This window comes from Mangifera indica, chromosome 16 (genome assembly GCF_011075055.1).
Source record: "Mangifera indica cultivar Alphonso chromosome 16, CATAS_Mindica_2.1, whole genome shotgun sequence".
Taxonomy (NCBI): domain Eukaryota; kingdom Viridiplantae; phylum Streptophyta; class Magnoliopsida; order Sapindales; family Anacardiaceae; genus Mangifera; species Mangifera indica.
The window spans coordinates 3,715,859-3,741,848 of NC_058152.1; the positions used below are offsets into that span (position 1 = coordinate 3,715,859).

At 33.2% G+C, this 25,990-nt stretch overlaps 1 protein-coding gene across 1 annotated transcript; it reads right to left on the reverse strand.

Annotated features, from left to right (window-relative positions):
- Window positions 1–10,512: 10,512 nt before the first annotated feature.
- Window positions 10,513–16,801, reverse strand: LOC123198518 (probable amino-acid acetyltransferase NAGS2, chloroplastic). The gene is made up of 10 exons (XM_044613202.1): window positions 16,344–16,801; window positions 16,158–16,245; window positions 15,849–16,057; window positions 15,524–15,675; window positions 13,932–14,352; window positions 12,812–12,909; window positions 12,415–12,526; window positions 12,159–12,318; window positions 11,619–11,691; window positions 10,513–10,980 (listed from the first exon to the last, which is right to left on the reverse strand). Exons 1-10 carry the CDS (start codon window positions 16,692–16,694, stop codon window positions 10,830–10,832), a joined length of 1,815 nt encoding a protein of 604 aa, XP_044469137.1. The 5' UTR covers window positions 16,695–16,801; the 3' UTR covers window positions 10,513–10,829.
- Window positions 16,802–25,990: the final 9,189 nt, after the last annotated feature.

Sequence of the window (25,990 nt, forward strand, 5' to 3'; positions counted from 1 at the left end):
GTTTTACGGAAGGTCAAAAGATTTATTCCCACCCAAGATTTGATAAAATTTTAAATTCATGCCTGTTAATCGTTTTTTATGACAGAATAAAAATATTATTTTTTAAACTTTAGATAGAAAAATAATTATTAGATTTTTAAATTAAAAAAAATGATAAATTTTTAGTTTTATTAATATTTTAACTAAAAAAACATTTTTATTTTTAATTTTAATAGTGTATTTTAATAAAAAGGTAGATATTTAAGTTTTTAAAAATTAATAGGTATAAGTTTGAGATTTCATCAAACTTTGGGTGGAAACAAGTCTTTTGACCTTTATGAAATAGTTTAAAGCACATGGACATGAAAATAGGATCATATCCTTCTAAAATTCATCAATAAAATTGTGCTAAATTTAAAATTTGTTGTTCATATAATAAAAGAAACTAAATGAAAATTAAGTATACACGATCAAGTATAATATATTAAAGAGAGAAAAAAAATCTTCAACTCTCTTTACTTTTCAATCAAAGGAAGTGTATAGATTGAGTGGATGGGAGCCTCTTTATGGAAACTTTTCCCATATAGTATGACATTTTAAAGAGGTGGAAAGTCGATTTCTATGATAATGACTTTTGAGTTTTTATCATTTACAAATAATTATATTAATTTTATTAAAAAAAAATTAGTGGAATGAAAACTAAAGTAGAGAAATGTAATTACTTGGCATTTTGTAAAATAAGATTGAATATGTTTAAACTGTTTCATTAAAAACTTTATTAGAAAAATTTAATAGATAAACCTTACTCAATGAAAAAAAGTACAATACACTTTTTTTTTTCAACATGTTACACTTTTCAAGGATTTGCTACCCTGTGATGAATACTCTCCATTTTGTAGTATGATGATATAGATTAATATGGTTGTTTATTGAGTCATTATGTATCATTGTTAGATAATAATTTTTCAAATGTTGATGTTGGTAATATTTTAGTGAATAAGCTTGCAAGATTTTTATTAGAGTATATTGGGTTGACGTCAATCTTTCAACTCTGCTACAGTTTGAAAATGTAAAAGAATTTTGGTGAAATATGTTTGGTTCTCTCTTTAATGTATCATTCTCTAATTTGAATAATATAAGTTGCATTATTTTTATATAATATGGAAGAAATGTCTTTTATAGAAGAAAGACTACACGTATTTAAGATATAATGGATGATAAAGCGTAATTATATGCATTCTCAGTTGATTTCATGAAACGCTAGAATCTCTTAATGATTAGAAGATGTTCCAACTAAAGTTTATTTAGTAGAATGTCATGATATTACTATGTCATTATAAGTGAAGATTTTGTCTACCAACAGATCTTATGAGGGTAAACAAAAAAAAAAAAAACCAACATTTAAATATTTAATCAAACTAAGATTTTTAGGTGATTTAACAAAATAAAATAATTTCAAATCTCTAGTTCCACATAAGTAACAAAATATATGTTTGATTCTGTTTCAGTATTGATATGTTGGTGCAAAATTAAATCAGATCAATAAATTCACTAAAAATGATATATTTAATCTAGTGCATTGTGTCAAATATAATAGAACATCAATAACATTAAGAGTAGATGCTTTACAACCGAGTATCTTTTTATTTTCTTCTTTAGGATAAAAAAAATCTTTTTTAAATCAAGAGACCAAATAACTATTAGAATGCTCAAAAGATAAAACTTATCCATAGTAAAACATTTCTATTTGAACAATACTTATATGCAAGCTGAGACAATATTTCAGTTTCCCTAAATTGTTGGACAATATTTCATTTTCCCTAAATTGTTACTCTTAAATTCATTTTCCAGTATCCAAGAGTTTTTATGAGCTATTCGAAAGCTTTTATTAAACTTATGTTATTAACATATACTGCTATAAAGCAAGTTTCGGCGTGACCTGTAAAAGTCATAACCCTTTTTGTTGGGTTTTATACTTTCGGGTAGTGACAAGTCTAGGTGGACGTGATTCAATCCATTCTCGCTAATCAAACACTTTTCAATGTTTATGATAAAATATTAGAAAGGCTAAAAGACTTATTCCCACCTAAAGTTTAGCTAATTTTCAAAAACACACCTGTAAAGCCCACTCATAAGCTGTTAAACGTAACCAAAACCATTAATTATAGAGGGTAAAACCATAATTTTATCATTAAACTTTAAATATTTATATCATTTTCTTTTTTAATTTGAAAAATTAATAATTTCTCTTGAGGATTAAGTTTTAAACAATTATCATTTCCCCCTAATGGTTTGGAAAACTAATTTGGCCAATCAATCTATTGAACGGTGGCAACTCTCTCTCCCTCTCTAGTGATGTGTCTCCCTTTTTTACGATAAATCTCCCAATTGGGTCTGGACAACGAAGGTTCTCCTCTTTCATCGTCGACTCTATTTCAGCCCTTCCAGGATTTGTTTCATTTCTTTCGGTGGGTTCTTCTACTGCATGATTCAAGCGAAGATGAAAGGGCTGACGACTCGCTAAAGCAGAGATGAAGAGCCACAAAATTCACCAAGAGGAGAGCAACAATTAGCTAAAACAAAGAGGAAAAAAGTCAATGATTCAACTGAAAATTCAAAGAAGAGTCGACGACGATAGTGGGCTAACAAAGAAACCCTACAAATGGCAAACGGGGGAGAAAAAACCTTAGAAATGGCAAATAGTGGAGAAGGGAGTGTCAGTGGCCAAACATCACAAACCCTAGAGCTTGAAAACTTTGAAAATTTTAATTTTTTAATATTATTAATTAAATGATGTTGATATTAACAGTAACTTTTAATAGAATTTGGATAATAGGTAGTTATTTGAGTTTTGGTAACCTTATATTTTTGGAAATGAGTTAGACCTTGGGTGGGAATAAGTCTTTTGCCCTATCAGAAAGATTCGAAACGGGAAGCATCTTTAACAACGAGAAGCATAAACATTAGCAACCATTTTAATTTTGTAATTATTTTGGAAAACATCAAATAATTTGTATAATTTTATAAATAAATAATAATATATCATAATGTGATTGAATTATTTTAAATTAGAGATAAAATAATACTCAATCATATAATGATATATATATTTTTTTGTTATCGAGATCCCATCTGTATTGATTGAATAGATAAACTCTTGATATAGTGATCAAATTTATAATCTTTGTACTAAATAAATTAAAATTTTGTAAACGTGATAAAGATTCGAACTCAAACTTTTTCCTTAAAAATTTTAATATTCTACTATTTTTTTAACTTTTAGGATCCTATATAATAATATATAATTATTTACATATAAAATTATATATATTATTTGTATATATAATTTTATCAAACAATTTATGTGGATGTTACATTTGGTTATATGATTGTATTCATGTTGGATTATTTATAATGTTCAACATTTGTAAAATTACCTATTTGTTGAATTTTTAACTTTTTGTTTTTTCGTAAGTAATTTTTAACAATTTTAATGTCAATGTTATATTGTGTCAATATAAACAATTAAAATAAACATCGAATTTGCCGCTTAAATTTTTTTCGATAAGATTTCTTAACTTTTACTTTTTTAAGCAAATGATATTTTTCATTCAAAAAATGCTCATCATCCTATTTCTTTTCATTTATAGTAGTTTTCACAGATTAATCTTCTCTTATATTTCAAAGTATACGAATTAAGCTTAATTTTTCTGTAATGAATAAGATTTAAAGATGAAAAACAGATTAATTTTTGATATAATAATTGATATTTATATACGTTTATACATTTACAAAATGATGGACATAACTAACACAGGATGTGTGGGTTGTGCCGGGTGAGAAAGGGTGTGCGTCTCTTCGAAACGATACGAAAATGAGTGAAAGGGCGGGCGTTTTCTCAAAGCGATGCATTTTTTTGAGCAAGTGCGAAAATGTACGAAAATGTAAAGGGGTGCGTGAAAGGGTACGGGTGGGTGGAAAGGAAACTTTTGAAATGGTGCGTGAAAGGGTACGGGTGCTGGTGCTGGTGCTGGTGCTGGTGCGGGTGCGGGTGCGGGTACGGATGCGGATGCGTGAAAGGGTGCGGCAACGCTAAAGGGGTGCATGAAAGTATAGGATCGAATGACCTAAGAGGGGGAGTGAATTAAGCAATTTAAAAACAATCTTTACCAAATTAAAGAATTAAAACAATTTATTCAAATAAATGAATATTGCCTATTTTTAATCCAATTTATGAGAATAACAAAAATATTTCAAATAATCAATACAATCAAAATAACATAATATAAAGTATGAGTTAAAGGGAGGTGAAAATCAAACACGCGATATATAGTGGTTCGGCTCAACCCAGCCTACGTCCATTTCTCCAAGTTTTCTCCCTTGGAGTATTCCACTAATTCTTGGTTGACCAAAATCTCAACCAAACTTTTCTTCACAACCAAAATAGCTTCCAAGTTGCTATTAACTTTTACAAATGTTAAACCTCAATTTCTTTCATTAGAGATTTTCTAACCTCTCTAAGAGTGAACCTCACTCTTTTATAGCACGAATTTTAGTACGAAATTGAAATATGATCTCTCTTAAAGAGTGTATATGAAAGTTAAAGCTTAGTATAATCCACTGCAAATGAAATTACAAAGTGTATGAGCAAGAGTTTTGATTAGAGAGAAGAATTTGTAAGTGAATAACTCAAAACTAATTTGCTCTCAAATATATGAAAGTTTTTTGGTGGCAAAAGTTCTTTTCGAAAGAATTTGATTGGGTTTATATAGGGGAAAATGATGAAAGTTACCGTTGTGCACAAAGAAAAGCCATTTTAGTTTTTCAAAAAATGCACAATTCGATCGACCGGATGTAATTCGGTCAACCGAATGTGATGTGACACTCCCATGGTGCCTACGTGGCACTAGCTGTTAGAAAGTTTAAACCAAAATTCGATCGACCGAATTTATGGAAGCCAAAAACATGGCTTCTGGACAATTCGGAAGCTGCCATCAAGGAATTCGGTCGACTAAATTTATTGCATTTTACCTCCTAAATTTTCAAAAATTACAATTTGACCCCTAAAACTTTGAAAAGTGACAATTTAACCCATTTATGAAAATTCTTTCAAAACCAACTTTAAGATATGAAAATGTAGTTCACAAAACTTCATCATTTTAAATGATTTAATAAACTTTGGTGAAAAAATTGGCTTAACCAAATAAGTTTGAAAAATGACATTTTAACCCAAAATGTGAAAGATATGAGAATGGGTTTTCAAGTGAGCTATCACATGCAAATAAATGTTCTTATCAAAACGAATGCTCCAAATTACAAATATATCTACCTAAAACTTGAGTTTTACTTCAAATCTTCAAGAATTCTTCACTTGGGTCTTGTTTTTATTTTCATCTTGAAACTCCTTCAAGTGCATTAGATGAATCCTTGCAATCTAAGCTCACACTCAAGTAAAATCATTAGTTAATATGCTTAAGGACATATTAGTTTGTTATCATCAAAATAAGAGCATAATGACTCCTTGAGTCAATAGAAAGTATAAAGAGGTGCCTGAAACTATGAATAGGTGTCTGAAATTGTAAAGGGGTGTGTGAAATTGTGAAAGGTTGAGTGAAAGTGTAAAGGGGTGCGTGAAAATGTGAAGGGATACGTGAAAGTGTAAAGGGGTGTATGAAAATATAAACGGGTGCGTAATAATAATAATAATAATAATAATAATATATAATATAATATAATATAATATATATTTACATTTATAATATATTATATATTATATATAAAGGGGTGCATAGAAATGCAAAGGGACGCACCCGTTTGCATTTCCCCGCACTCTTTTATATACATAAAAAATATATTATATTATTAATATATATATATATATATATATATATATATATATATATATATATATATATATATATATATATATATTTTTTTTTTATGTTCTCATGCCTTTTATAATCTACGCACCCCTTTTATATTTTACGCACTCGTTTGTATTTTCATGCACCTGTTTGTATTTTGACGCACCCGTTTATATTTTCACGCACCTGTTTTGTATTTTTATGCACCCGTTTTGTATTTTTATGCCCTTTTATTTGTATTTTTATGCCCCCGTTTGTATTTTCACGCACCCATTTGTATTTTTACGTAACCATTTGTATTTTCACACACCTCTTTAGTCTTGCCGCACCCTTTCAGGTTATGATGCACCCTTTCAAAGTGTCGCACCCCTTTAGCATTGCCACACGCTTTCACGCACCTCTTCAGAGGTTGACACACCCCTTTCAGAAGCTGACATACCCCTTTATGCATGCATACACCCCTTAAGAGAATGACGCACCCTTTTACGATTTCACGCACCCCTTTAGAGTTGACGTAACTTTTTACGATTTCACACAGTCTTTTACGATTTTGACGCACCTTTTCGGAGTTGAAGTACCCTTTTACGATTTCACGTATCCCTTTACAATTTCACGCACCCCTTTGGAGTTGATGCATGCCCTTCATATTTTCACGCACCCCTTTAGACTTTCATGCACACCTTTGCATTTTCACGCAATCCTTTACACTTTCACACATTTTTGCACCCGCTCAAAAAAATGCACCGTTTTATATTCATCATTTTGTAAAGGTATATAAATATCAATTATTACATCCTAAATTAATCTATTTTTCATCTGTAAATCTTATTCAGTACAAAAAAATTAAGTTTAATCCGTATACTCTGAAATATAAAAGCTTAATATGTGAAAACTGTTATAAATGAAAAGAAATAGGATGAAGGGTATTTTTGGAATGAAAAATACCATTTGCTTAAAAAGGTAAAAGTTGAGAAATCTTGCCTAAAAAGGTTTAGGCGGCAAATTTGTATCATCATACTAGTGTATTATGTCAAATATAATAGGACACTAATGACATTAAGATTAAATATTTTACGATTGAGTATCTTTTCATTTTATTCTTTAAGATGAAAAAAATCCTTTTTAGATCAAGAGATCAAATACCCATTAGGATGCTCAAAAGATAAACTTTATCCATATTAAAACGTTTTCATTTGAACAATACTTATCTACAAGTCAAGACAATATTTTAGTTTTCTTAGATTGTTAGACAATATTTCATTTTCCCTAAATTGTTAATCTTAAATTCATTTTTAAGCATCCAAGAGTTTTTATAAACTATTCGAAAGTCTTTATTAAATTCATGTTATTAACATATACTGCTATAAAGTAGGGTTTGACATGACTCGTAAAAGTCATAACCCCCATGGTTGGGCTTTTTACGTTTGGGTAGTGGCAAGTCTAAGTGGACGTGATTCAACCCGTTCTTGCTAATCAAACATTTTTTACAATGTTCATGATAAAATACCAAAAAGGCTAAAAGACTTATTCCCACCTAAAGTTTAGCCAATTTCTAGAAACACACTTGTGAGGTTTTAAAATCTTAAATATCCACTTATAAGCTGTTAAGCTTAACCAAAATCGTTAGTTACATCATTTTATTATTAAACCTTAAATAGTTATATCATTTTATCTTTTTAGTTTAAAAATCTAATAATTTCTCCTCAAGATTAAGTTTTAAAAAATTACCATTTCCCCCCTGAGGGTTTGGAAAACTAATTTGGCCAATCAATCTAGTGAACGACAATAACTCTCTCTCCCTCTCTAGTGATGTATCTCCCTCTTTGACGATAAATCTCCTAACTGCGTCTAGATGACAAAGGCTCTCCTCTTTCATTGTCAACTCTATTTCAACCCTTCCAAGATTTGTTTCATTTCTTTTAGCGGATTCTTTTGCCGCATGTTTCAACTGACGATGAAAGAGCCAACAACTCACCAAAGCGAAGATGAAAAAGCCGTGAAATCCACCAAGAGGAGAGCAACAATTCGCTAAAACAAAGAGGAAAAAGTCAACGATTCAACTGAAGATTCAAAAGAGAGCCGCAAAAGATAGTTGGCTAACAAAGAAACCCTAAAAATGGCAATAGTGGAGAAGGGAGCATCAATAGCCAAACGTCAAAAACCCTAGGGCTTGAAAACTTGAAAATTTTAATTTTTTAATATTATTAATTAAATAATGTTTTTACTTTTGATATTGACAATAACTTGTAATAGAATTTAAATGATAGATAGATATTTAAGTTTTTGTAACCCTATGTTTTTTGAAATGTATTAAACCTTGGGTGGGAATAAGTCCTTTGGCCAATCAGAAAGATTCGAAACGGGAAGCATCTTTAACAACGGGAAACATAAACATTAGCAGCCATTTTAATTTTGTAATTATTTTGGAAAACATCAAATATTTTTGTTTAAAAAAACTACAGGGCAGAAAACAATTAGGTGACGGACTCCGGTTTGAAGATGGCTCACTCTCTGCAACGTATATGGAGCCAGGGTTGCTCTGTGCGCACAGTTCTGTGCCCTCTCTCCTGACCATTCTCTGCAGATGCATTGGTCGAAGTCAAGCCCAGCGAGATCGGCATGGTCTCTGGAATTCCCGAAGAACATCTTCGTAGAAGGTACATCTCTCTATTCCTTCGTCTCATTTTGATTCACCATTGGCATACTTTCGATGTAACAGTTTTTTTTCTATGAGAAAATTGGTATTTATAAAATGATAAGATGGTCGATGGATTCGGTTGATTAGGGTTTTTGAAATTCTCAACTCTTTATTCCCTCTACTCATTTTGATTCACTATTGGCATACTTTCGATGAGTAACAGTTTTTTCTATGAGAAAATTTGTATTTATAAAATAGTAAGATGGTAGATGGACTTGGTCAATTAGGGTTTTTGAAATTCTCAATACAGGTACATTAATTACGGCTTTTACTTTTGTTCTTATGAAGTTAATATATTGTGATTGATTGATCGTGTTATGAAGATTTTCTCTTCATGTTTGGATACATATGGCAATGGCAGGTTGTAATTTACTCCCCTGCTAGAACTGCTACTCAGCAAGGATCTGGAAAAATTGGAAGGTGGAAAATCAATTTTATGTCCACACAAAAGCATGGATATTTTGTTTAGTTGTTATTTTTTAATCTCAAGTTTACTAAAGACTATTAACTTAGTTGGGGTTAAATTTACTGGCATGGTAAAATTAGATTATAGAATTAGAAGTGGCTTCTCCAACATGGTTTATTTCGATATAATCTGAATTCTTTTATTTTCAATAATACATTTTTGTGGGGACCTTTTCTTATAGGGTTGATAGCTGAATGCAATCTCATTAGGTTCTGGCTGGCCTACTGGAATGGCCTTTGTTATAACTTTTAAGACAATAGAAATGTCTAGCTACTTTCTTTAACTAGGAAAGTCAAGCAATTCTTTTACTACTATAAGTTCTTTGAAACCTTTTTTTCATGAGTTTTGGTGAAATGCTGTAGGTGGGAAAATCCATTGATGGGTTGGACATATACAGGAGACCCATATACCAATGTAGGTGATGCTGGATTGAGTTTTGATGGTGAAGAAGCTGCAAAGGCATTTGCTGAGAGACTTGGTAGGGAGTACGTGGTATGTTTTGTTTGATTTTTGGATTGAGTTTTTGTATTACTCATTTTGCATGATAGTGATAATAATAGTATAGTTATAGATATTGACATTGATCTTGGGGATGATATAAATGATTGAGAGGAAGATGTATGTTTTTAACTTTTTTTTTTTTTAACTTTTGAATGATTGAGAGTAAGTTGTATCTGAAATGTTTCGGTTGTTTCAATTTGATTAATGGTTTTAAGAGTCAAAGATATGTCAAAGCAAGAAGCATAAATGATTTTCTTATTGTAAAATTGGAAATTTAATATATAACTACATAATTTTATTTATTTTTTATTGCATTATTTTGAAAAATGAAGTTTAATTCTAATTTTTTAATTTATATTCTTCTCTTTTAACTAAGATGATAACAATTTAATAAGATCTTTTTTTCATTCCAAGTTTGAAATTTCAATGACATTATATTGAAGTAAAAAATAAAATGAAAGATATAATAAAAAATTAATTTAATTTTGAAAATTTTATGGAAAAGATGCATGTTATAATATAATATATAATACGAATAATTAGATTTTAGATATAAGATATGATATAAAATTGGACTATTATAATGCCATCCATATTTTGTGTATTTTTTTAAATCCATGTTTGTCACTCCGATATTATTAACAGAGAAGCATACAAAACATACCCCTCCGAAGCTATCGAACTCAGGCTCAGTATACGAACTTCAAATTCCAACCCTATTTATTGGAAATTATAAAAACATCCCCTGATTGCGTGTGAATTGAAAACAGAACAATCAGACTGAATTTACATCACACCCATTGATCCAATAAAGAAATGTAAAAAATGGTAAATAAAACTTTGTATGAAAATATGCCATTTTTAGATGTTAGTTTCTGTCACACTTATAAAACTTTAATTTATTTGGTATAATGATTGTAAGTCTGATTATTGTGTCTTGAGTTTACCTATTTGACAAATACGGAAAGAATCCCAGTCACCCAAAAAAAAAAAATCACCTGGGATTCTCTGAAACAATCAAAATAATTTTAATCTTATTGGATCACAACAAAGCAAACCCTTGTAACCTTAAAAATACAACAAAATTGGGTACAAAATAACATCTAGGCTATACATACATAAATGCTACATTTCCTTGATAAAACTTTTGCGATAATTGACCTGCAGGTATACCATCCTTTGATGAATTGAGATAATCATACTCAGCTAGAACTAACCATTACAAGCATGAATATGATCTTCAAAACAGTAAAATCAGGCAAACAGTCTAAGGCACCCTCTAAAGAACTTGATGCTCCAGACTTTGAAAAGACTCATCTAGTCATCGAAATGCCCCATCAATGGTAATTCCACTTCTATCAGGTAGCAATTTCTTCATATAATACTTGGACTTACGGGACAGATTGATCCTTTTCCTCCTTTCTTGAGGTATCATTTCAATGGAACATTCCTCGAAACCGCGACTTTCAAACCTGCAAATGAAAATGTACATTTAGATTCTATATTGCTATGCACCCAAAAGCTGTGATCTTCATGTAATGGCCATAAATTGACCAAATGACCAACAATATTTTGGAAAGCACAAAATTCATCCTTTTTGCCAGGTATTTTAATCAAGGAATCAAATTCTACACCTTCCAGCCAACCAGATTCTGTGATCACTCAACCAACCTCTTGGGGTTACTAGTTACTAATTTTCACTGAAGAAAGGCAGTCGTCTAAGTGTGTGTTTTTTCATTTTTTTGATAACCAAGGACATCTCTATATTGGTTAGATGGGTAAATCCGAGATACAGTGTTTAGACCCACAACTATTACATTAGGCAAGTCAGAGTTTCACAAGGTAGAGGCTCAAACCCAATCTTCTTCCCTGAAAGTTTTGGCGCTTCACTAGTTTTGTTAATCCCTGAGTTCTAAAAATGTATTTTCGTCTTCCTTTTTCCTAGGCATCAAAATTAAAATAATTTCAGTAAACTAAAAAGATCCAGTGTAAAAAATATGATGCAACATCCACAAGGTCTCAACTAAATTTTTAAATTTTTATACACACACACACACACACACAAAAGGAGCAATGGATTATCACAATTATTTCAAGTTAGGTATCAAACCAATCTGCAGTACGAGTCGTCAGCAGGAAGAGCATGTCCAATCTGAGAGATGATGCCTTCTTCTCAATATAATCTGCAGATATTTGATTGCAATTTAAAAAGTATTGTCCATAAAAGCTGCAAGCAATATAATAGAAGACATAAAAGATACTTATGGGTACTCAAATATAGAAATTTAAGAACACATCACATAGGCGAAGGCAGTTGAGGGGATGCTTTATGTTGTATGCCTGAAAATTGGGAAGCAATTGCTAAGCAATCACATTTGCTTCTGTTTGTTTGGGAAATAGACACATAAAGAACACAGAATTGGAATTACTGTCAGAAAGAACAAAAGCTGAAAAGGTACAAAGTTTCAGCACCACTTCAAACATCTAAAAATATACTTGATAAGATAAAACCAGCCAAGCTATTTTCTTTTATCTAATGAGGTCCAAAATACTAAACAAGAAACCAAGCTCATATTCAATCTAAGATTATACGTTTCGAACTTTAACATAAGCGCAAGCAATATATTTTTATGATAGACTAAAATCATACCAAGTAATTTATCACCCTGTCCTTCGCCATGGCATTCAGGAGAAACTGCAATACAAGCAACTTCTCCACACTTTTCTTTGAAAAAAGGAAATAAAGCAGCACATGCAATAATCTGACCCTCCCGTTCCACGACATAGAATGAATCTAGTGCTTTGAGTAGCTATTAACAAAAATTGAAGTGAGAAACTCTGCCCAAGGAAATAAATTATACCCAAGTAAAGTCAATTTGGTATTTAGAAAGAATGGGAGTACTAACCTCTTCATCACTCCTTCGGATCAATACACCAGATTCTTCTAGAGGCTGTATAAGATGTCTTATTCCAGATAGATCTATCAAACTAGCCATCCGTGTTCCTTCATAAAGATCACTAAAATAGACAAATAAATGCCCAAGTCAATGAAAGAGATGAAAAACAGTTCATAAACAGTACAATCATAACTCATGCCATATAAGAATGACTAGGCTATTTAACACCTATTCACTAATGAACTTCTAAATGTAGGCCATTCCATGCATCATGAATACAAGGGTTTCTCTAAAAGAAACTGCTATATTATTGACAGTGAAGTGTAACACAAAAAGAAACCTTAAAATTGTAGTGAGATATAAGTTTCCTTTCAGACATTAATCATTAGAAAAAAGAATTGCATACCTAGCCACCATTGTCCCCATTCCATCTCTCTTAAAAAGTTCCAATAATAACACTCCACCAATGGTGCCATCTAACAAATGAACCCTTTGAACACCTCCCTGATCACAATGAAATATATAGAACAGACTGGGTGTGTGCCAGTAACCCAATATTAAAAAATTGAAACTTTTAAGAACTAACAGAAATCACAAGCAATTTTCAGAGATGCCAGAATTTACTGAGCCATTTTCTTAGGGAACTTGACACCACAACAAAGCACTTAGAGATAATGATGGCATTCAGCAACCTGCCACTGGAGAAAAATAAATTCTTTCATCCATTTATTAACAGGAGGATGGACCAAGAAAACAAGAGATAAATAGTAGCTCCTTGAACTTTGCCAGATTTTGACAGATATTAGCTCTTTCTCAACTTCATATTTTCAAAATTCAACATTCAACATTCAACATTGTCATACCTACATTTTGAAATTTAACAAAACATGACCTCAATATCTCCTACAGGCTACAAAGTTATACACCTTTAGAAAGTTGTTTCAGTAAATAGCCTTAGATCATGTGTTTTAGAACAAGATCCTTCTCTTAGAAACACAGTAGCCTGACAATCTCCTTTATATTAGTCATTATTTCGTGTCTTTTCTTTCCTTTTCCAACACTGCAATAGTTTTTTAATCTTGCATATATCATATTTCTTTGATTTCTTGATACAAACAGATAATGTTTATATAAATGTTCCCCTTAACTAAAAATGAGAGTTGTCTCTTTGCAAATTGTGGCTATTAGCAGCAAATCAGCAGAGTGAATAAGCAGAAAGGTCAAATTCATACGCTTCAAGTTAGAAAAACCAAACAAAACTCTAGGAGTTGAAAGACATAAAAAGGGCAAAGTTAAAGTTAGACTCAGATTTCAAAGCAAAAATTAAATTCACCTCACTAAGATTTTGAACAAGTTGTACCTTGCACCAAGAACTTATGACATAAACAATCATGAGACGTACTAAAGAGAAACCCATAAAACAACAAACAAGAAGACAAAGAGAAATCCATACAAAGGCCTCTACTTAGAAAACAACCTTATTTAGTAAATTTTACACAGAGATAACAGGAGTATCATGGACTTACTCTGCAAACAAAAACTGCAGCAGCTAATTCTGAAAGGTAGCTATTTAATCGACTAAGCCGCTCTTGACCTCCTATTGCAAAACCCTGTTCACCAGACCCGAGTCCATTGCCATTATCAAAACCAACCCCATTAAGAAAAGTTGCATTATGTGTTTCACTGGGACCTTTCCCATTTTGATTAGCATGGAGCCTTCCAATAGAATCCTTCCCAAGCAAAATCAAATCTTCTTCACCAACAGCTTTCACATAGTTAGCAGCTATTTCACTTTGTTTTGCCCGTTCACGGATTAACATGTCTGCCTCATGAAGAGGCAAGAATCGAATAAGGCGTCCACTCTCATCCAGAATTGGGCCATCTATAATGCAGATAAGCTTATCTGCTCCAATTGCTAAAGCACAAGCTGTAGCTACTTCATATGTACTGAAATTCACCAAAGCATAAGATATTAGCAAATAATATGCAAGTTTGCAATTATCATAATCCAAAAACTTTTTTTGTCCCTTTTTTGGTGGGGTGCATCAGGAGGGATCAAGAGATGTAAAGGGTCATAAAACAGAAGAACAATTAAATCAAAATACCATGCCGCACCAGAACTCAAGCAGATCAAAACATATATGAAAAGGCTCTGAAATCACACAAACCTTAAGAAAGCAAGACAAATCAACCATACCATCTCCTCTGAAAATTGTAGATGTTAAAGTTACATCTTTCCAAAAACCCGAATCTAACCATTGACTTGATAATGTCTAAAAATATATTTAACCATTGACTTGATAATGTCTAAAAATATATTTAACCATTGACTTGATAATGTTTAAAATTATATTTAACCATTGACTTGATAATGTTTAAAAATATATTTAACGAAATTAGAATCTGTAGATTAGAAACCATGACAGACTCATTTTTCCAATGGCAAACTTAATCAGATTACTCAACTGACTCAAGTGCCCTTAATTAAAGAAAAAATGCCAAAAACACAAATCAGAAAATCTCATTTAAGGTGCCATTTTTAGCAATTAATTCCCAATGAGGAGATAGGGTTGAAAGAAGGTTATAAACAACAAAAAAAAAAATAGGCCAGACATATATGTGCATATAAGGAAGAAATAATCAGTAAGTGGTAACCAGTACAAGTTAAAGAATAAACAGATCTTCAGTAATCAGTAGGCTTGCAAACAAGTTGGGCTCAACTCGATTATTGTTGAGCCAAGCTTGAGCTTGAGTAGCTATAGTATTATGCTCGACTTGAGCTCGAGCTCACGAACTCACAACTCAACTTTAGTATAATATCAACAAATCCTTAAAAGTTTAAAATTGATAAAATATATGAGTAACGGGGTTTAACATAATTTCTTGAATCAAGCATGAGTCAGCAATTCCCATCTCTAGCTTGAGCTTGCAACTCCCGAGCTTGAGCTCAAACTCTCCATAAACCCAATCAAGCTGAGCTCAACCTAGCGATACGTAGCTCAGCTCAGCTCAATTGCAGCCCTACTTATCAGATCATGGTAAATAAAAATAACTGAAATTAGCAATCAAATAATCCAAGTTACTGTGAACAAAGATCATCACAAACTATATGGCATACTTGCAATTCAAAACTTCTCCAGAGCTGGAATATCCAAGGTTGCTTAATATAACTAAACAACCAGCATCAAGACGCTCACGCATGCGAGTGACATCTACTTTCTTTACTTCGCCTGTTGCTCCATAATCAACACCATCAACAACTCCTCTTCTCTGAAAAAGAAATTAACAGAAACCACAGTTACAACAAAATTAAAATAATGATAGAAAATCACATATAAAAGTAAGCAATTAGACCACCGATCCTACTATAGATATTATTAAAGCAAAACTGACTACATTACTCAATCATGCTGAAGATTATATTCAAAACAGTTAATTCATACCTTGGCTGCAAGGAAGTTACCACTAGCTACACTGACACCAACTTCATGCCAACGACTACTATCACCATGCCGGCGGATATTGCATGTTGGGGGTCCAGGAGAGAGTTTTGCCTCTATCATCATACGAATCCCCCCAGAAGCTTCCATAGCAGCCGCTAGTGATTCAGAATCAGTAATCCTGTATCGGCCTACATACATAGGTTCATGCCCTGCAAAAACAGGCCTAGGTGAGCTATATCCATGGAATTTCATGGAACCATAAGATGAATCATAACTCATAATAATTCAAACATGAGGAATTTCACTTGCCTCTCTCAGACAAAAGTTTGTCAATTTGCACATGAGTCCCCGGAACAAGAACAAACCTTATCCCCAAGTGATGAAGAAACGCAATATCCTGCACTCACAATAAAATAAACATTAATAAGTAAAACCACACCGAACAAATTTCCTGCCATTTCCCACAAAACCAAAAGAGGAAAAAAGAATAATTGCCTTTAAAATAGGGTCCAAATAAGAACTAGAAACAATTTCACCAGAAATGATAACAACAAAAGTGCCCCCTCTATGAGCCCACAAATACGGCCACGCTTCACGAAACCACTTAACAAACTGCTGGTCCTCCTCACGACTATCGGCATCTTCACCATATCCAATCTCTGATTCGCTAAAAACATGGCATTGCTTTCTCAAAAACCTGGTTTTACCCAGAGATAAACCCTCGGTGGGTCTCTTTCCAAATTGAAATATCTGAGCGGGTAGTTTTTGGTAATTAGCACAGCGTGTGCGTGGAAAGAGCTTGGCTTTTGTGGGAGATGAGTATATAGAATAATAGGAGAGGGCCATAGAAGGGCAAAATTGGAGGGAAACTGTGAGAAGTGGGAACCGCCACAGTGTGTGTAGTAGTTGCAGATATTTCGACTGTTGTTGTTGTAGTTTTGAATTTGGTTACTGTTAAGACTCTCGCTGCCCTACGGGGTTTAGCACATGGTCAAAGGCAAAGCTGCGCTTTTTGACCGAAATTAGTCAAAGTAGAAAAACTGACACGTCATGCGGTGACCTGTTTTGTCGTTTTCTACGATAAAATATTACTTTTAAATACATAAATTATATTTTATTCATTAAAAAAAATCAACTGTTAAAATAAAACGTTGCTTTCATTTTTTAATATTTAAAAATAATTAAAAAAATATAAGAGCAATGATTTAAACCACAAGAGTAAAATTATATATAAAAATAAATTATATAAATTTATATATATAAATTAAAATGATAGTTCAATTGAGTTAAATTTTTAATTTAAAAAAATATGTATCAAAATTAAATCAATTTAAAAATTAATTTTATTTTATTATTTTTTTTGGTTAACTGGTTTTGAAATGAATTTAAAAAAATTATCTTATTTTATTATTTTTTCTAATTTTTTTAAAAATATATCCAATATTTTATTCAAATTTTTAAAAACTAGTTCAATTTAGTTAATTGGTTTTAAAAATTAGATAAACCAATAATCAAACTAAAAAATTGATTTTTTTAAATAACATTTTTTTATTTAAAAATTGAATTAATTCAATTATCAGATAATTTTAAATACTTTTAATGATAGTATTTGATTTGGTAAATTTGAAATGATTAACTTAATTACAAACTATCAAGTTAGTTTATTTATACTCATAATTTTATAGAGAATGCAAGAGGGTACTATTAGATCATATAGTTTGACGAGGGGTCGGAGTAAGTCTATGATCGGCTTGCTTGTGAACCATTGCCACGTCAACAAGGTCGCCAACTACAACTTGGATTCCTCCAGAGATTTTACCAGTGAGGATTTTACTTACCAGAGACTTGAGAAAAAAAAATTGTAATCCTTGTCAGACAAGGCGGGCGTCGGCTATGATAAGACCCACACGTGGTGGGGGGACGTGGACAACGACGGCTATGATCTGGGGTTGGGAGCAATTAGAAGCGCGGGAGAGAGGGGAAAAGCAGCAAAGCAATTGAAGGCGAGGAGCAGAACAAAAGTGAGATAGGACTCTGATGCTACAGTAAGAAGAAAACAACAGGGATATTAATTAAAATAGATAAAATTTTTTCCGCTTATACATTTTTAGGCAAACGCATAGTAGTTTTATTTTTATAAACAAAACTTTTTATAACTCCAAAAATACCCTCCCAGCCCTGTATACGTAGGCGTTGGAAGGAAAACTTGAGTGCGTGAGTGCGTGCAGAGTGCGCGCGGTGCGTGCGTGGTGCGTGCGGTGCGCGCAGTGCGTGTGGTGCGTGAGCAGTGCACGCACCCTGATTAATATATATAAACAAAGTGTGAGGGTGCGTGCGCAGTGCGTGCAGTGCGCGCACCATTTCTTTTATATATATATATATATATATATATATATATATATATATATATATATATATATATATATTAAATAATATAAATAAATATAATAAATAAATATATATTAAATATTATAATATTTAATATAATATATATAAATAATAATAATAATTTTTAAATATATATATTATATTATTATATATTATATATAATATTATAATATAATAAATATATATAATAATATAATATTATATATATAAAATATATGTACAGTGCGCGCACTGTGCGAGCACTGCACACTCACTGTGCGCGCACTGCACACTCACTGTGCATCATATACAGTGCACGCACTGCATTCACACTGTGCACACCGCGCGCACCACGCACTCACGCACTCTGAGCGCACTCCGTACGCACCCACACACTCCGCGCGCACTCTGCACGCACCCACGCACTCAAACCTTTCTTCCAGTGCCTACGTATACAGGGCTGAAAGGGTATTTTTGGAGTTACAAAAAAATTTGCTTATAAAAGTAAAACTACTGTGCGTTTGCCTAAAAAGGTATAAGCGAAAATTTTTTTGCCTATTTTAATTAATATCCCAAAACAACAGCAAAATGGTAGTTTTAAAAAAGTAAAATAATTAGGAGAACAATGACAATTTTAAAGAGGACAATTTATCTCTGTCCAACAAAAATAAATGTTGATCTTTGCGCTTTAGTTTGAAAAAGAAGAGATGTGAAAAAAGCAATCAATAATTAGAATAAAAATGATCATAAGAGAAAGAGAGAAAAATATTAACAGAGAGATAATTATTTTTTAAATTTTAAATAAAAAAAAATTATTAATTTTTTAAATTAAAAAAGAAAAAATATAATAAAATTTTAGTTTTTTATAATATTTTTAATTAAATAAATTTTTTATCATTAATTTTATAAAAAAATTTAATAAAATAATGAATATTTAGGTTATTAAAATTTTATGAATATAAATTTGGAAATAGGTTCAACTTTGGTGAAAATAAGTCTTTTGACCCTTATCAAAATAATAAAAATTAATATATATATTTTAAATATATAAAATAAATTTACAAATAATATATTATGAGGTGATAATATAATTTTAGATTGAGAGCGAGCGGCGAGGGGAGAAAGAGAGCGACGTCGAGAATGGCGTCCAAGTAGGACTAGCAACAACTTAAGCAGATAAAACAACAACAAAAGTTCTGCCTAGGAACATAAATAAACAAAGCTGAGCCTTCCAGAGCACCTCCACAAACTGGGAACCTTCCTCCGAAACACCATAAAAGCTCCCTCCGCCCTGTACTACGCCACCTTTGGCCGTCAACTCTAGGCCATGAGTAAGGACTTGGATCGTCCTTGGGTAGGTGCAGTAATTGCTGATAATTTGTTTGCCTCCATGGTTTTGCTGCAGGTAAATCCATGGCATTGCTGACATGGTTGTCGCCATGAATCAAATAATGATAACGATACAAAACAAAGTAGTGAGCAATTAGTTTTGCAGAAGAGAGACACGTAGGGTTAAGAGGGATAGCAGTTTTGTGTTGATTGGATGATTGTGAAACGCGGCGAAACTATAGTTGAAGTAACTGGCAAGAGATATGGACATGATATACAAATAATAATATATTAATATGTGATTAAAAATTATTTTATTTTTAATTTAAAATCACCTAATAACGCAATGACATATCATCATCGTTTGTGATAAATTTATACTTATTATTTGTCTATATAATTTATAAGAACATTATGTGTATAAATTATAGACATAAACTTATATATAAATAATGATATATTAATATATGATTAAGTATTATTTTATTTCTAATTCACAATCACTTAATAATATGATGACATGTCATTGTTTGTAATAAGTTTGTATTTATTATTTGCCTACCTAATATTATCATGTAATTTAGAGGAAATTTTATGAAAAGACCATCGAAGTTTATGTATCTTCTAAGTAAATTCATAAAGTTCAACAGAATTTCCACTAAAGCTTGTCCTCGGCCTAATAAAAGTGAGATAATTGGAAGAAACGAAGCCTGGAATTGATGTGAGTAGACAGAGCATGGCGATGAAAGGAACCCGCTTTCCGGGAAAGTTCAGTTGACAAAGATAAAGAGACATTTGTTTACAATCAAGTTTAGAGAAGATTGATGAGAAAGTTCGGAGCAGTGTGTGGTCGGCAGAGATCCGTTCATAAAAAGGTTAACCAAAAAATAAGACAAGGGAAATTTTAAAAAATGGCCAACATGCCCTCCCATCAAGCAAAAATACCCAAAATCACTATTTTCAAGCCAAAATGCCCAAAATCACTGTTTCAAAAAAAAAAATGCCTATGACTTTTTTTAATACCAAAACTACCCTTCCCCTCATATTTATATAACTCTCCCACTTACTATGGGTTTTAATGTAATTTTGATAAATATGAGGGGTTTTTGGATATTTTACATTATAAAGGTATTTTGATATTTATTTATTTATTTCAAACTTTTTCTAAAATGTCAAAATTACCCTTCCCTTCATTTATATAACTCCCCTCACTCATTATAGGGGTTAAAATAATTTTAGATAAATATGAGGGGTTTTTGGATATTTTACATTGTAAAGGCATTTTCATTTTTCAACTTTTAGAATTCGAATTTCAGTTCCGTTTTTTCGAATTTCACCGTTTTACGATATATCGATTCGTATTTTTTAGATTTCTGAAGGATTTTCCGTTTGTCGCCATTCTAGGGTTTTTCAACTTTTACAATTCGAATTTCAGTTCCGTTTTTTCGGATTTCATCGTTTTACGAGATATCGACTCGTATTTTTCAGATTTTCGAAGGATTTTTCGTTTGTTGCCATTTTAGGGTTTTTCAACTTTTAGAATTCGAATTTCAGTTTCGTTTTTTCAGATTTCACCGTTTTACGAGATATCGACTCGTATTTTTCAGATTTCTGAAGGATTTTTCGATTGTTGTCATTCTAGGGTTTTTCAACTTTTAGAATTCGAATTTTAGTTCTGTTTTTTCGAATTTCACCGTTTTACGAGATATCGATTCGTATTTTTCAGATTTCCGAAGGATTTTCCGTTTGTTGCCATTCTAGGGTTTTTCAACTTTTAGAATTTGAATTTCAGTTCCGTTTTTTCAGATTTCACCATTTTACGAGATATCGACTCGTATTTTTTAGATTTCTGAAGGATTTTTCGATTGTTGCCATTCTAGGGTTTTTCAACTTTTAGAATTCGAATTTTAGTTCAGTTTTTTCGAATTTCACCGTTTGACGAGATATCGACTCGTATTTTTCAGATTTTCGAAGGATTTTCCGTTTGTTGCCATTCTAGGGTTTTTCAACTTTTAGAATTTGAATTTCAGTTCTGTTTTTTCAGATTTCACCGTTTTACGAGATATCGACTGGTATTTTTTAGATTTCTGAAGGATTTTTCGATTGTTGCCATTCTAGGGTTTTCAACTTTTAGAATTCGAATTTTAGTTCAGTTTTTTCGAATTTCACCGTTTGACGAGATATCGACTCGTATTTTTCAGATTTTCGAAGAATTTTCCGTTTGTTGCCATTCTAGGGTTTTTCAACTTTTAGAATTTGAATTTCAGTTCTGTTTTTTCAGATTTCACCGTTTTACGAGATATCGACTCGTATTTTTCAGATTTCTGAAGGATTTTTTGATTGTTTCCATTCTAGGGTTTTTCAACTTTTAGAATTCGAATTTCAGTTTCGTTTTTTTGGATTTCACCATTTTACGAGATATCGACTCGTATTTTTCAGATTTCTGAAGGATTTTTCGATTGTTGCCATTCTAGGGTTTTTCAACTTTTAGAATTCGAATTTTACTTCAGTTTTTTCGAATTTCACCGTTTGACGAGATATCGACTCGTATTTTTTAGATTTACGAAGGATGTTCCGTTTGTTGCCATTCTAGGGTTTTTCAACTTTTAGAATTTGAATTTCAGTTCTGTTTTTTCAGATTTCACCGTTTTACGAGATATCGACTCGTATTTTTCAGATTTCTGAAGAATTTTTTTATTGTTTCCATTCTAGGGTTTTTCAACTTTTAGAATTCGAATTTCAGTTCCGTTTTTTCGAATTTCACCGTTTTACGATACATCGACTCGTATTTTTCAGATTTCCAAAGGATTTTTCGATTGTTGCCATTCCATTGTTGCCATTCTAGGGTATGAACTCAAATACGATACACATCCATATATAACCACAAATAAAGTATATCATATACATATGAACATACACTAAATATATACATCTAAACATAGGAATAACTATAAATATACATCCGTGAGCTACTCGATACAATGAAAATACAACTGTGTCGCTAATCGTCGACGCATAGAGGTAGACGACTCTCGGGGAAAAACGTAGCTCCGTGCCAACGCCAAACACTCAAAAAATCGCAACATAAAGACGCCACAGTCACCGGAGCCCAACCCCTGCTGAGGGACATCCGACGCTCGATGTAAAGTGAGGGGATCACGTCGTGGAGTCCTCCTAGAAGCTGTCCAAAAAGTCGTTGCCTCTAATAACGCGGGAATAAAGGTCATGTACGGTCGCATGCGCTGCTCCAGAGTCCCTATATTCCCCGAATATGAAACATCTGAATCGTACACCGTAATCGACCACTCACGAAAATCTATAACTCCAGTGACCCAATGTGCATTCTCGAAGTTTATAGGGATGAAAACCTATAAACAATGAGACATTTTAGTTACTTATCGTTGTCGTTAACCAATTGAATATAATAGAAATATATATAAACTCTACCTGATCGACCATCCCCCATGGTTTGTACAACAATCCCGGGGTGTACGATGTATCAACCATCCTCGTGAAGAGCCCCGAAAACTCAAACTCTCCAATCGGTGTGGTCTGCCAACTCTTCCAGGCCATCTCAATATGGCCTCCGAAGAATGTGTGGGCAGTCGTCCAACGCTGTGAGATAGTCGACTGGTGATCATCCTGCTGCCGATGTAATAAAGCCAAAAAGAAATCCACATGCTAAAATAGTATAAACAAGTTCACGTGTTAGTTATTAATAAATATATCTAGCTTTTTATCAAATTATATAGTATAAACAACTCACATCGTCAGTCAACCATTCGCGCAACTCTACAACAAGCCTCCAGAAGCTGTCCTTTGACTTCGACCCGATGAAGTAGACATCATGTGAGTCAAAAGCCGCGGCGCTGGTGTACCACGTGAGGAAAGATTCCTCATGCTCAGAGGCAGAGGATGGAATGGCCGTAGGTCGCCGTTTCGCCCTCCCTTTGAGTGGATTCGTATACGGGGTGCGAACCAGCGGACCCTTCCGGACGATCCGACCATGTGTTGTACGAATCATCTGCATGATCTCAAAAAAATAATTAATTCATCATTCATCTTACGTAACAATTAGTATTAATCGATTTATCTTACCTTCTCCACGTATGCGGAAGGAGGTTTAGCTGGAGAATCTTGAAACACGGTCAAGTCCACCACGCGTGCTCCCTCGGCAGACTAGAAAATACAAATTTTGAACATCTCAATGACCAGTATATACAACTATTTATATACTAAGTATAATTGATATACCTCAATAGGGATGGCCTCAAAATCGTCCTCCTGGAAGTCCTCCTCCTGTGAACCAATATCCACAATTTTTTTGGTCGAGCTCGGGATATCAGCAAGTAACCATAATCGCTCGTCCTGAAAAACAGTCAAAACATCATTAAATAAATAATATAATTGAAAAGACAGATCAATCAATGACAATTTAAAAATAAAGTTAACCTGAACTTCCGGGGAAGGTGTTCGGGGAGAACCCTCGATCGATGCAACAGAAGGACTAACAGGTGCGTCCTCCGGGTCACTACCCTAAGATATTAGTAATAATAACTTAATTAGTGACATTTCATATATAACAATACTATAATATAATAATGACATTTAACAATAAATATAAATTTGAACTATCATACGGACCTCGTGTGGGTGACGGGATGGTATTGCGGTATCAACAGGGGATATCGGTGGGATATCCCCGTCCCTCTCCTGTGCGAATGTAATAATAGTTGTCAGAATAATAACACTGTAGACATTTTATGTAAGTAATAAATTAAAAGTGGTTTTACAACCTGAGCGACGGAGGCTAGATATGTACGCGTGATGATGTCCTCCAAATGAGTCATACGATCCTCTAATCGAGTCATCTGGGAAGAGACATCGTCACGTAATCGGGTCATCTGGGAAGAGATATCGTCACGAAAACTTGATATCTCACGTAAAATCGTAGCACTCCAGTGTGCTAATGTAGCATCTAATGTAGCAAAACTGGGTGATACGAATGGGGGACATTGCTCGGTGGCATGATGGGTGGAATCGTCCTGTAGTCCAGGGTGGTCCTCCACTGCAGGATGGTCTGTCTGTGGACTCTGAACAACAGGGGAACATATCGACTGATCCATAACAGGATGCTGAATGGGCTCCTCATGTGTCTCAGAAGTCTCCACGGGTACATCTGAAGGGTCTGAGAATGGAGAAGCCCCGTCTGTAGTAGCGATCGGAACCGAAGAAGATGAGAAAGAATCAGCATCGGGTAAACCGGTGTACTCATGAATCTCAGCGTACCACGGTAAACCCTCCTCGATCGATGATGGCTCAAGAGGGAATGTAACATCCTCCTAATGATGAAGATATATAAGTCAAAATAATTGTAACATATAATGAATTAATCGACTTATTAATTAACTAGTACATACCGAATCACCACTGAAAATACGTCCTATATGAGTCCAACTAGGGACGTCTCGCATACGCCACCTCAATATCTGGGGGGACGAATAGAGATCGACAAGATCAATCCAATCGTGTAACGTCTCTAGAGTCTCGTATATCCAAAACTGTAATATAATCATTTACGATGTAAATAAATCAATTTATATTTTTGTCAATTAATATATATAAATGATAATATAAAACTTACCTGAAATGCGAACGGAAATCCGTAAAGGTCGTATTTACGGATTTTTGGCATCCGTCCAGAACAGACTCTCTCACTCGCCTGTGACATAGAATCGTATGTCATCTGCCACACAACAACACCCCACGGGTAGGAATTAAACCCGTCCAAATGATCAACTAACTGGAAGTAATCCGTGGACACCTTCTTTCGTCGATCATTCCCCAACAAAACAATGTGAAGAATATACAACAAGGCCATCTTGACAGCGTCAATATTGTCAGCCCCCCATGGCCTCGACAAGAAAATACGCTCTAAGTCGTGATACTGCACCGTCGAAAAACCTCGAAAGTAAGTATCTCTGATCCGATGTCCGGAAGAGCGAGGCATATATGAAGAGACATCAGTCCGTCGACTAAACGATAGACCTGTGACTAGTGCAAACTCGAACGGACTAAATCTGACATCAACCCCACTAACCCTGAACCAAAACTCGTCTCTAGCAGAGGGTCGATGTAACTGTCGGAGTAGAAACGCATGAACCAACATCTCGGAGAATTTGGTTTCGGGTAAATGAAGGAGATACCCGAAACATGTCCTCTCAAATAGTCGTAGCTGATCTGGGGTCAATGTAGCACTAATCCGAGATAATGCGGCACGCTGTGCACGACATATCGCCTCTGCCCTGAAATGTCTGGTCTCGTCGGGGATTCGCAGCTCGCTGTCAACCCGTTTTCTTTTGCGAGAAATATCCTGAGACAATGGAAAAAATTCGTTAGACATGAGTAAAAACAAATATGTAAACAAATGTATACGTGGAAAAAAC

Coding starts and splice junctions, on each gene's coding strand:
- LOC123198518 (XM_044613202.1), bottom strand. CDS start 16,694: ATGGCCCTCTCCTATTATTCTATATACTCATCTCCCACAAAAGCCAAG. Junction 16,058..16,157: donor CAAACTTTTGTCTGAGAGAG/GCAAGTGAAATT, acceptor CTGTTTTTGCAG/GGCATGAACCTATGTATGTA. Junction 12,910..13,931: donor CTGCAGTTTTTGTTTGCAGA/GTAAGTCCATGA, acceptor CATTGTGATCAG/GGAGGTGTTCAAAGGGTTCA.